Source organism: Eumetopias jubatus, unplaced genomic scaffold, assembly GCF_037043125.1.
Source record: "Eumetopias jubatus isolate StellerSeaLion01/CBP00866 unplaced genomic scaffold, mEumJub1_p1.0 scaffold_8, whole genome shotgun sequence".
NCBI lineage: Eukaryota > Metazoa > Chordata > Mammalia > Carnivora > Otariidae > Eumetopias > Eumetopias jubatus.
Genome location: NW_028274814.1, coordinates 116,366,911 through 116,380,026, shown reverse-complemented (window position 1 = coordinate 116,380,026; position 13,116 = coordinate 116,366,911). Strand labels below are relative to the sequence as shown.

The 13,116-nt window shown below is 48.4% G+C and overlaps 1 protein-coding gene across 2 annotated transcripts in view; it reads left to right on the top strand.

Annotated features, from left to right (window-relative positions):
* The window catches only part of TMCC3 (transmembrane and coiled-coil domain family 3), a 276,456-nt gene extending 275,579 nt beyond the window's left edge, over window positions 1–877 (top strand). Inside the window, exon 5 of one of the 2 annotated variants that reach the window (XR_003609629.2) lies at window positions 374–450. Coding sequence is in view for 1 of the 2 variants with exons in the window: in XM_028105450.2 (XP_027961251.1) it covers window positions 374–535 (162 nt within the window). In the remaining variant the exon portion in view is untranslated. Of the gene's footprint in view, window positions 1–373 lie in introns of both variants that reach the window. The other variant, XM_028105450.2, reaches the window with a different exon arrangement.
* The last annotated feature ends 12,239 nt before the right edge of the window (window positions 878–13,116 follow it).

The following is a 13,116-nucleotide window of genomic DNA, read 5'->3' as shown; positions in this document are numbered from 1 at the left end:
GGGGGGGGGGGGGCAGGGGGGTCTGGTTGAACTCAGAGAATGGGTGATTTGAGAGTAGCCTGGGAGTAAACCATGCGGAATGCAGGGCTTGGGAAAGAGAGAACCCTTTGTTCCCAAGTGGGGTGCCATTCTTGGGCTCCATCTCATTTAACCTCTCTGTCCTCAGTGTACCTCTGAGGTGACTTCTCTCAGGTCACCCATGGGACATCCATAATGTGGCTGTCCCCATGTCACGCAGGGGCCATGATCATCTCCTGCACCGGGGTCTAAAGTCCGGCTTGGGGTGTAGGAGTGACGATCTGGTTGGAAGCAGGGTTGAGGAGACTTGTCTTGAAGCTACTGATGTTTCCGGTGGCTGCTATTGTTTGCTTAGGGAGAGCATCAAGCAGAATCCCTATTGTGCCACAGGCTGAGGAGATGCAAAGCTGAGATCCAGCGCATGGAGAGAACAGAAGAAGCCGAGGCCGATGGGGACAGTGCAGAACTCTGGGCTCCTTTGGAAGCATCCCTGCTCATATTCAGAAGTGTAGATTGATTTGAGTGTGTGTTATGATGATGGTGGGCCATCCTGGCAACTTCACCGATGGTCAAGCCTGGGAAGAGAGAGTGAAGCCTCCATCACAAAGTACAAAATCCCCAGGGCCAGCAGACACCTGGTTCCTAATCACGAGACCCCCAAAGAGAATGGTCCCTGTCTCCACACTTCACCACTCCCCAAACTGCCCCTGCCACGTGGCTGTTCTGGCCACGGTATTTTCCAGGCTTTGTGAGGCCTGGTTAGTTATTGCTGAAGAAACTGTTTCAAGTCCCAGTGTTGGAGATCTGCCCTTGAGCAAACGGAGAGAAATAACACTTAATAAATGTTCAGTTATTAAATGTTGTACAGTTAATAAATGTTGGCCACTGGAGAAGTGTCCTATGTGTTCATATCCCTTCTTCTAGTATTTATCTTTCCCTCAGAGAAGGGTGTTAGGGGAATGGGCATTCCCCCTTCAGACCTCATCAGTGCAAGCATTCCATGCAAGCGGAGACCGTTCCCGATCTCGCCCCGGCTCAGCCATGTCCCTGTCTGGGGAACCAGCAGGTTCCCTGGGCCCAGCCATCCTCATAGCTGAGCTTGCAGCAGCCTCTAGGGGTTGCCACGGGTTACTGAGTGCTTGCGACTGGTGTCTTGGATCAGTTTAAAGCGAGAGGTCAATCAGTATTTCCTCCAGGTTTCCCCAGGGGGCAGAGATGACCCCACGGCAGGACCACAGCACCACCTCCATTCACTGACCGGGCCTGCACCTGGTTAGCGAAGGTATAAAGGAAGGAAATAGAACTCGAGGGCAGTCAGCTTGCCGAGATCCACCTAAGAATTACTCCGAATACATGCCCACGTGCCCCCCCACCGCCCCGACACACACATACACAAGCACGTATGCGAGTGCGCGCGCACACACGCACACGCGCGCACACGCGCACACACGCACGCGCGCACGCAGCAGCCTGCTCTGAGCGGGGCACACATTCAAGTATCACCCCCCTCATGGAGGCCCCTGAGGCTTCCCCAGTTCTCCCCCAGGGTCCCGACCTCCTCACTCTCCAAACACAAGCGGGCGAGGCTCTGGAGAGCCGGGGCTGAGCGGCGTTGAGCTGTGTCCTGAGCGTCAGGTTCCGGGCTCCAGTTTTTATGATTTATCTCAGAATCAAATCCAGTCCCGTCACTACTCGGCGCTTAAGGGCCTTCAGGGCTGTCCTCTCCCACTGCGATGGCAGTGAGGCTCCTCAGTGTGACTTCCAAGGCCCACTTTCCCAACTCATCTACCCTCTGGGCCTCACCTCTCCCGACACCATCTCCACATCCCAGGTGGGGGATGTCCTTTCCGTGCTCCAAAGGCTGTGCGCTCTCCACTCCCGGAGCCTCTGCAGCACAGCCCCCTTTGCTCACAGCTCCGAGTACTGCAGGGGGAGTGGCAGAGGGAGAAGCAGGCTCCCCACCAAACAGGGAGCCCGACGTGGGGCTCGGTCCTAGGACCCTGGGATCATGACCTGAGCCCAAGGCACACGCTTAACCCACTGAGCCACCCAGGCGCCCCCAAAAGGAGTTTAAGATACGGGTCCTTCTTCCGTAGAATTTCACCTTCTGGTTGGCTAAATAAGACATGAACACACGAAGCAACTAGAAAAAGTTAAGTGTGAAACCAGAGATGGCAAACTGGTAGCCTGTGGGCTGAACCTAACCCTTAAATGCGTCTTGTTTGGCAATAACAGTTGTAGCCAGCAAAGGTTTCCCCCCTCCAATTTTTTTATTCTAGTAAAATATGCATACCCTATAATTTACTATCTTAACCATTTTTAAGTGTACACTTCAGTGCTATTAAGTACATTCGTAACGTGCAACCATCACCACCATCTATCTCCAGAACTTTTCTCATCCTGCAGAACTATAACTCTGTCCCATTAAACACGAACTCCCCATCCTTTCCTCCCTCCCCCAGCCCCTGGCAATCACAATTCTACTTCCTGCCTCTGTAATTTTGACTACTTTAAGGATCTCATATAAATTGAATCATGTCGTATTTGTCTTTTTGTGAAATAAAATAACAAGCTTGGCTCGTTTCACTGAGCATAATGTCTTCCAGGTTCATGCATGTTGTGTTCATCCATCTCCTTCTTTTTTAAGGCTGAAGAATATTCCATTGTATGTATATACCACATTTCACTTATCCATTCATCTGTCAGTGGACACTGGGTTGCTTCCACCTTTTGGCTATGAATATGGGTGTACAAACCTCTCTTTGAGACCGTACTCTCAATTCTTTTGAGTATATACCCAGAAATGGAACTGCTGGATTATATGGCAGTCTTATTTTTAATTTTTTGAGGAAGCCCCATGCTCTTTTTCTCAGTGGCTGCACCATTTTACATTCCCACCAACAAGGCACCAGAGTCCCGAATTCTCCACATCTTTGTCACACTTTTGTTTTTTGGTAGTAGCCATCCGAATAGGTGTGAAGTAGCCAGCACAGTTTTTAAAATTTTTGAATAAGTTGTCAATATTAAAAAAAATCAGATTTCCGGGTGCCTGGGTGGCTCAGTCGTTAAGCGTCTGCCTTCGGCTCAGGTCATGATCGCAGGGTCCTGGGATCAAGTCCCACATCGGGCTCCCTGCTCAGCGGGAAGCCTGCTTCTCCCTCTCCCACTCCCCCTGCTTGCGTTCCCGCTCTCGCTGTGTCTCCCTCTGTCAAATAAATGGATAAAATCTTTAATAAAATAAAATAAAATAAAAAAATAAAAAATCAGATTTCCTGTGTGTGTGTTTTTCTTTAATGGAGATTTCCAGCTTCTTTTGAAAAATTGGAAAATTCTAGCAGCCCTGATGACAACTGGCTGGAGCTGAACAGCGCCTGCCCCTGTGCCCAGCTCGCTCCGGCCCTCCCCATGGGCCCCTGCCCCTGGAGGATGAGGGCAGGTGCCTTGCTCCCCTAACCTTGCCACTTGACCCGCAGCACTTCCAGGAAGGGAGAAGAATGTTTCTTGTACCCATCCTCAGTGCGAGGTGAGGAAGCTAAAGGCAGACAGGATGGCTGGGAGCAAGCTACTTTTTGTGACAGTGTGTGTCACGGAGGTGCGATTTGCAAGCATTGCAAGCACCGGGTTTCTTATACTTGGCCACTTCACTCCTGTCCGTTCTCTTCCTGGCCCCTCTAGGCATTAGGGTTTGTGATCCTTGTGTTAAACTGGGGTGACTCTCAGCCACCAGGTTTTCTGAGACAAAGACTGCACTGTGGGCTGGGCTCACCAAAGGCGGTTTGTGAAAGGAGGTAGAATTTCACCGCTGCCTTGGAGGATGGTGTATCCTTTCGCTGCCATAACAAATACCCCAGACTGGGTGACTTCAACAGCAGAAACATCGTCTTGCAGTGTTCTGGAGGCTGGAAGTCAGAGATCAAGGTGTCTGCAGGGCTGGTTTCTTCTGAAGCCTCTCTCCTCGGCTTATAGACGGCTGTCTTCTACCCATGTCTTCATATCACCTTCCCTTTGTACGTGTCTGTGTCCTAATCTCCTCTCATGGTAAGGACACCAGTCTGGCACTAGGGGCCACCCCTATGACCTCATTTTATCTTCATCACCTCTTTAGAGATCCAACCTCCCAATACAACCCAAATACTCCACATATAACATTCTGAGGGGCCGAAGGTTAGAACTCCAACCCATGAGTTTGGAGGAAACAATTCAGCCCACAGCAGATGGGTAGGACTAGCGGGGAGCAGAGAGGGGGCTCAGTGGGCATGCGTTTTATCATCTGCTCAGCACCTGTATTAGTTTCTTTCTGCTGCTTTAACAAATTGCCACAAACTTACTGGCTTAAGTGACATGCATTCATTTTCTTACAGTTCTGGAAATCGTAAAACCACTTGGCAGCGCTACAATCCTTCTGCAGGCAATTGGGGAGAATCTGTTCGCTGGCTTTTTCCAGGTCATGGTGGCTGCCAGTATTCCTTGGCTCATGGCCCCATTACTCTGACCTCTGCCTACATCAGCACATCTCCTCTTTCTCTGACTCCCCTGCCTCCTTTTTATAAAGACCTCCTGGGGGCGCCTGGGTGGCTCAGTCTGTTGGGTGTCTACCTTTGGCTTGCGTCATGATCCTGGGGTCCTGCTCAGTGAGGAGCCTGCTTCTCTCTCTCTCCCCCTGTTCATGCTCTCTCTCTCTCTCAAATAAATGAAATCTTAAAAAAAAAAAAACAACCTTTTGATTATATTGGGCCCATCTGAATAACCCAGGATAATCTCCCTATTTCAAGATCGTTAACTTAATCACGTTCACAAAGTCCCTTTGCCATGTAGGGTAACACATTCTCTGTTCCAGGGATTAGGACTGGGACATCTTTGGGAGATGGTTGTTCTGTCTACCATAGCACCCCTCCCTTCTTCCCTACTCCAACCTTGAACGTCTAGTGGGGAGCTACCCCTCAAGGTGCTGGAGTGGCCACGTGATCCACACTGGCCCAGTCTGAGTCCCTTGAGTGGCCACGCTCTGGGGTTGCTGGAGATCAAGCCTCCCGTAAGGGCGAGGCATTAGTCTGTGCTGGTGGAGATGGAGACTGAGATGTGGAGAGAGTCCTGGGAGCCTATAGTCACTGGTTCCAGTTGTTCCCGAGGCTGGCAGGTTATGAATCGGTATATCCTCTGTTCAGTTGGTTTCAGTTGGGTTTCTGTCCCTGGAAATTAAAACCGTCTCTACATGTACACAAGTTATTTTGAATGAGGGCCAGACAGTGGGGGATGGGGACAGCAGGGGCAGAAGTGCATCTCTGGAAGCAAATGAAGTGTAAACTTCAAGGCCACTCACTCAGGGGAGACCCTCCACAGCCCTGGCTGGGACTCAAGTTCATATGTTTCTGCGCCATTTTTAGGAGCTACGTTAGCTGCAATTGGGAGGACCATGTCAGTCTCCATTTCCACTTTCCCTCTAGTAAACCCTCGCTCTCCTTAGCTTTGCTGTGACCATGGGCATTTTTGAGAACCAGCGCCGGGCAGGTTGAGATGAGGATCCATTTACTGTGTGTTAAATGCAATATATTTATATGGCCTCCAGTTGTTTTAAGTGTGTTTGTTGGCCGGGTGTAGGAATGGTTTTTAGGAATATTCCCACGGTCCTGACTCCCCCAGCCTGGTGACAAGGAGCAGGGCTAGGGGTGGCCTCATGATACCAGCGTGTCCCATGGCGATTGCCACCAGAAATATGTGGGGCAGGGAGGAGAAATGAGTTGGAAACATACAGAGCCAAATGTTGGTCCCTTGAAAAAGAATCGTAAAACGGGGGATTGAATTCTTGACTTCTGGCCAAAATTTAAATTCTCCCCTCTCAGGAATATACCAGATAATGCTACATAAACACACTATACATGCTTTTCTCTTTTGATGGAAACCATGGAAAAATGGAATTTATTCCTGTGGATCTAACCCTACAAGATTAAAACAACAGTGAGCGCGCGTGCACGTGCAGGTGCATGACTCATGCATTCTATCATAATGATATGTTTTAGACTAGTGCTAAACATAGTGCTAGACTATGTTTTAGCACGATGTTACCAGTACCAGGTCATGAAGCTAAAGCACACTTTTCTAAATGATCAGCCATGCTAGGAAAAAGCCTGAAGTCTCTTTCTATGTTTCCTATGGATAATGGTATCTCAAACTTATTGTCACTGTCATAGGAAGAATCTCAGCCAAAAAGGAGGGGAAAAAGTATTTTAGAAGCATGTCAGACAACTAGCACAAACTAATATGTAATTTTTCTGTATTTGGTGTTTTTGTGGTCTTTTCCAGCTTTCAAAACTTTATGTTTTTTGTTGTATTCTCCATCTATGTATTTTCATATTTAATTTTGTTCTGGTAATTTTGTATTCATTTTCTTCAAAAGAGCGAACACGACTCAGGCCCCAGCCAACCTGGGTGAACTCCTGTGCACAGGCTACAATGAGGAGATAGGAATGGCCAGTCTGCCGAGGGCAGAGGCCAAGAAATGAGGAGTCGCAGCAGGGAGAGAGGGAGCGAGTGGGGGACACCCGTGATGGAGGCCGTGGAATGCCAGGCGCGGGGAGAGCAGGCCCACTGAGGTGACATTGGGTGCGTGGTGGGTGCCTTGCATGGTGTGTCAAGGAGAGTGACGTGAGGGAGGGGATCCTTTTCTCTGGGAACAAATGCTCTCCAGCTGCTTCAAACTTCTGCACCTGTAACGAGTGGAGAGATGATTAAAGACCAAAGCAGGTGGTACATTCTGAAATCCTGAAAAAGAGTCAAAAAAATGTCACTCTCTGAAACAGAGATTTATAAAAGCCAATATCAAACAGATGAGGATTATCACAGTTTGGGTACTTCCCCAAAATCTCAAGATTCTTCAAGGTATAGGGTAGTCTCTCAATTTGTCAAGAGTTGAGAGTGAATCCTAAAACCCCATCCAGGAAGCACCAATTTCAATGTAACTGAGAAAAGATGCAGCTTCCAAGAAAACAGCTAAACACAGAATAACATACAATCAAGTATTTAAAAAGTGAACTAGAAGGTGGCAGTCTCAAACACACACATATGAACACAGTAGAGCACAAATACTCTATAAGGCAGAAAACAGTGGCTTTATCCGAAGGCAAATGGCATCTAGGGGAAAATATTTGTGTCTTATATCACGGCCAACATTAATTTTTCTAATATGTCAGAGCTCCTATTGATTGATTTTTTTTCAAAGACCAGCCTTCTAATAAAAAAATGGGCAGTTCGTGAGAAAGAAAATACAGATGCCTCTCAGACAGATGGAGAAATAGTGACCCTTACTCACAAGAAGAAAATGCAAAATAAGATTACACTGCGATATCTCTTTTCAACTATCCAGTTGGCAAAGATAAAAGAAAGTTTGGTGAAGGTGTGGGGAAATAAGTTCCCTTGTAAATTGTTGGCAGGAATGTAGATAGAGTTTCTGTAGAGAGCAGTTTGTTAATACCTATCCAAATTACAGGTGCACATACCCTTTGACTCAGCAATTTGATTCCTAAGGATCTATCCTGTAGATGTGATCACGTATGCACAATGCATCATATACACAAGATTATTTGCAACACTCTGCAGCAACAAAAGATGAGAGGCAGCCTACGTATCCATCTGTGGGGGACCAAATACATAAATTCCTGTACATCAGGATATCCCATACATTGGAATATTGCTCAGTGGTAGAAAAAAAGGAGGAACTTTTATTTGAACTGATACGAAATGATCTTCAAGATATACAAAGCAAAAAAAGCAAGATGTAGAAGAAATAGAAAGTACTCTACTATTACTGTTTTGTAAAGGATGGTTGGGAGGAATATAGCTCTGTATGTGTGTTTGTTTGAATAAACATAAAATATCCTTAAAGATACACCAGAATCTCCTACATCAGCTCCTCCAGAGAGAAGTTCTGGGTGCCTGGGGGATGTGGATGTGAGAGCCTCATGCCTCTCTGGCACAGAACGGAAGCACAGGAATCATGATGACTCTGCAAATGTGGGTTGAGGGCTGGCTGCATGGCCCGGGCACCCACTGTGGCAGGTGTCAGGGGGGCAGCAGATGTCCTGCCCTTATGGGGCTTATGCCCTAGTAAATGAGACAGGCAGTAAACAAATAAAATATATGGGTGGACAGACAGATGGACAGAAAAAGAGAGAGGGAGAGAGGGAGATATGGAGAAAGAGGAAGGAAGGAATGGAGGGAAGGAAGGAGGAAGAGAGGGAGGGAGGGAGGAAAGAAGGAAGGAAGGAGGGAAGGAAGGAGGGAAGGAAGGAGGGAAGGAAGGAGGAAGAGAGGGAGGGAGGGAGGAAAGGAAGAAAAACTCAGGGACTTTGAAGAATATTTTAAAAAATTGGCATGTGGAGAGATTAAGTGGGGATGGTCGATCTATTATTTTAGACAGGGTGGGGTGAGAAGGTCTCATGTCGTCCACATATCTGGGGCAAGGGCATCTAGGGGACAGTGCAAAGGCCTGACATGGGGAGTTTGGAGCAATAGTAAGGAAGACAGCGTGACGTGAGCAAAGCGGGGGAGGGGGGACCGTGACAGGTGGCTGAAATGTGTCCCCCCATGAGCCATTCTCCAGGGACACCTGCTGGGGGTGGTGCCAGGCCTTCAGGGATCCCCAGGGAAGACGATTCCCCTTTTGGAACTTCAGACCTTTGACCAGGACAGCTCTCGGACTGTGGAAGATAAGTGGGTTGGTGGTACAGTCCACATTCTGGGGTGATGTCTGTCTTTTCAGTCAATGCTTGGAATGACTTTTTTTGAATAGACCCAGGCAGCCCTTCGACAACTCCAGGAGCACATCCCAAACCTAGTATTTGCCCTCACAGCACGAAAGCAGCCGTCCATCCTCCTCGAACGCCTGTGTGCCTTAGAGGGAAGCGGATGCAAACACCTAGTGTGATGTCGGCTATTCCTGAGCCTGCACGCACCGCAGCTGCAACAGGCTTCTGCACTTCCCTCCCGGAAGATGACCGGGCCCCTGTGGGACCACAGCATCCCCAGTGGGAGCCTTTTCTCTGTAGGACACGTGCTATGTAAACTCTCTGGTCACACCGGGTCCTTGCTCTTTAAGACGACGAATCCCCAGAGGAAGAGGCTTACATCTTGCCTAATTGGACAGTTGGCTGTATTCAGAGAGAAGTGTTTGCAGAGCACATTGAAAGCTAGCCCAGGGACCCACATGTTTGCTCAGCATCCACATGGCAAACAGCAAGAGCCTTCCTTGAATGCAGGGGTCAGAAAGGGATTTTCCTCAAATCTGAGCAAGCCTCTGGGGTGATGGCTCATTCAAAAGGCCATAATATAGGGAAGGGTGTTCTGGAATATCTGTGCCAGACCTTCCTCCCATCTGAGATGAACACAAAGAATCCTTTCTCATTTTGCTTTCTTGCAGCGGAGTCCACCCTGGATTACTGAGGGGGTCCCGGGCTTATTTCAAGGTCCAAGTGTCTGGAATCAGAGCCCAAAGGCCAGCTGTGGGGAGCAGGGGGTGGGAGAAGGGGGGAGGCCCACTGGCTGTGCAGAAAACGAAGACCCAGGGCTTTTATGCACATGATTAGTGATGAGGAGCTAGTTGCCTGGCAACAGCAGCCCCTTCCCCCCTCTATCCGTACCCCTCAGGCTGTGTGTAATGTTTGGTGACATTTTTCTTTTCATAGCAGAGACAGGGAGTCGCCCCCTTAATTAGCTGAAGATGCCCCCCCCAACTGGCTTATTGATCAGACTCCTGTTTAGAAATCATCCCCCACAAAGCACTTAATTATTAATTGCACATTAATAATTGCTGTGCCGGGATAACTCTACAGATAGCTGTTCATGTAAGTGAAGAGCTTAGACTAAGACCTGACACACGGAGGTGCTGTAAAAAAATTAGCTGCTCAAATAATTAACATTGTCTCTTTCTTCTAGGAGGTTCAAGTAGTAAGACCTACACTGGGCAGATTTTACTGTTTTCAAAGAGCTTTGCTATTTTCTCTCAGACTCTCAGAATGCTACAGTCAGAAGCGTCCTTAGAGAATCCTCACCGCCCCCACCCAGCTGCCTCCTTTGACAGCTGGGGAAACTGAGGCCCAACGAGGTGACACAACTGTGCCAAAGTCACACAATTCATGATGCCACAGAGACTGAATCCAGACCTCCTGGTCCTTGGTCTCTTTCCACTCCTCTGGCCTTCCCAATTCAGGGCTACAGAGAATCTTGCCAGGAGTCCGCCAGGAATGCAGGTGCGTAGTTACTCCCCTCCTTGCCTGGCTTGCACTCGGGGACCCTGTGTCTGCAGCAAGTCCCCAGACCCTGCAGTGGGGGCAGCTAGAGAGGGCTTAGGGAGGCACCGCAAGTAAATGATGTGACTGCCAGAGTAAGGTCATTGTGTCCATTTACAAGATGGGAAGCTCAAGGCTGAGAAAGGTGAATTTCTAGTCCCAGAGGACTTGAAAGCCACATCCCTCTTCCCACACAGTCACCACCTGGTTCTCCTGTGCAACAGACGCAAGACCCCGGGGCCTGGGCCTCTCCCCTGACGCTCAAGGAAACCAGGCCTCAGAAGGGGTCGAGGGGCCTGCCCAGGGCTCTACCTCCTGGTACGGCCGTGACCCCACTCCCGGGGGAGGGGGGGAGGTCCAGGAGAGATCACCCACCCCCTTCGCTTTTCCCCATGGAGGTTTATCCTAACCAATCTGCTGAGAAACACTTTTTAACACGCAATAAGATGGATATGCTAAATTAATTTCAAATACACGGGACAGAAACAACATCTGAGCCTTTGGGTTGATTATCTACACAGAACAGGCTGATGGGGGTTAGGGGCTGGGAAAGACAGGGTGTCAGTTCATGTCCTACGAAGAAAAAAATAACAAAGGAGACTCTCAATTGCCCAAGTGTGTGAGTGAGCACTAGGGGGCGGAGTGAGTCCAGGAATGGGAGAGCCAACGCAATTTTCCTTTGGTTTTAAGGGTGGTTTTAAAAGAGCAAGCTTGTAGCGTGAAGGGTCATTACCTTTAGTACAGCCTTAGTCAATAGGTTTCTAATTGGGCTATTAATCTGGAAATAAGTGTAAAATAAGAAACCCAGAGGGTGGGTTGAGCGTGAACGCAATGTGAATAATGAACATCCCATGAATGATTTTTTTCAAGGGTCAATAGTCCCATAATCTTTGTTCTTCTTTAATGTGAATTGACTCCTGACCACGACTTGGCAATATTTGTCATAAAGTGGTAGGTCTAAGTCTTAAGAAACACGAAATAATATTATAAGAGTTTTCTAGTACATGGTCTCTGCAAGTGGAAAACATAAAAAGTAATTGTTTTTTGGCAAATTAATGTGATTGTGCGTACGTACCAATCCATAGCCACTCCTTGCACCTGCTCCCACCCTGTCTCACTGCACGCTTGGAACAGTCATGCCAGAGATGAAAGGACCACAGCGACACACCGGGTCCCCCGTGTGGGCGTTCACCCCGGTAATACATGACTCAACCCCCTGCAAGGCAGTGATGTTTGGACCTATGTGAGTTTAGCAGTGGCCTAAGGATAGTTTCTTATTTAGAACAACAATAACTCCCATAGGACTATAGTTAATAATACCGTATCGCATATTTGAACGTTGCCAGTAGAGCAAATCTTTAAAGTCCTCACTAGGACGATTAAATCGTAACAATGTATGGTGACAGATGTTATTGTGGTGATAGTTTGGCAGTATATACAAATAGCTAATCATTAAGTTGTACACCTGAAACTGATGCTATGTTATATATCAATTATGCCTCAATAAAAACAACAAAAACAAAGGCCAAAATGAAAGGGCTGCCATCAGTGAGAACTCATTAGGTGCCCAGCCCTGGGCTTTGCTTAGCGTGGTCTCACTGAAGCAAAATAAACCTATAAGCTATACATTGTTATTCTTCTTCTGATTTTACAGATGAGGAAACTAAGTTAACTAAGTTGTCCAAGATTGCCTGGCTACGCAGTAGTTCGTCTAGGACTCAGACTGAGATCTGACAGCAAAGTCCGGGTTCTCAGTTTTGGTCCTTCCAGAAGCCTGACCAACCCTATCCTGATGGGAAAATGCTTGGGCCCTATACTCTGACACTAAATCCTTTTTTTTAAATTTAAAATTATTTATGTATTTATTTTAGAGACAGGATGGGGGGCGGGGGGCGCGTGCAAGGGGAGGGGAGGAGCAGAGGTAGAGGGACGAGCTGACTCCACACTCCGAGGATTGGGGGGGGGGGGCTTGATCCCAGGACCCTGAGATCATGCCCTGAGCAGAAACCAAGGGTCAGACAGTTAACCAACGGAGCCACCCAGGCGCCGCCCCCCCTTAAGGTTATTTATTTATTTTAGAGAGAGAGAGAGAGCGCAATGACACTACATTCTAATCTGAGCATGGTGCTGATTTGGTGGGTGGTTTTAGGAAAGTGACTCCACCTCTATATCAAATCTTAAGCTCTTATAGTGAGTTACTAAATAATGCAAGTCATCAAAATAAATGTAATATAAAGACATGTAGGTCATCAAGAGCCCAGATGAATGTACAGAGTCCAGGGCTACAGCAGCTCTGGGATTGGTGATCTGCAGGAACCTGGCACCCGGGGCCATAGGATGAAAATGTAACAGGATGGTGTGAGGCAAGTGGGGTCATCCTCTCAAGCTCCTGGCTCAAGAACAGGGATGGATCCTTCTGCTCACAAGCCCTAGAGTTTGGGGGCCGTAGACATGCAGGAAGGTGGCCACACGTTGGGCAGAGAGGTGTGCATTGGAGCAGTGCTGCACAAGGCTGTCGGCTGGGGCCAAGCAAGAGGAAGCCATGTTTCTCAGGGGACCACCGGAAGCTGCCTGGCACGGAAGGCCAAGGGCAGGCAGGCCTTGGGACCACTTGGTGAGCCCTGGGGACCCAAGTTCTGCCACAGATCACAAAAGGGCATATTCAGCTTTGCCCCTTTTCTTCCTCTTCCCCGGAAGCCAGAGGGGTACGCAGGAAAGAGAGGAGTGGGAGAGAGAAGGCCATGACCTCACTCCCCTCCCCACCCGCAACTCTCCTAAAGCCTGCAGCCTCGCCTACATTTAAGACAAAGAGGAAAGC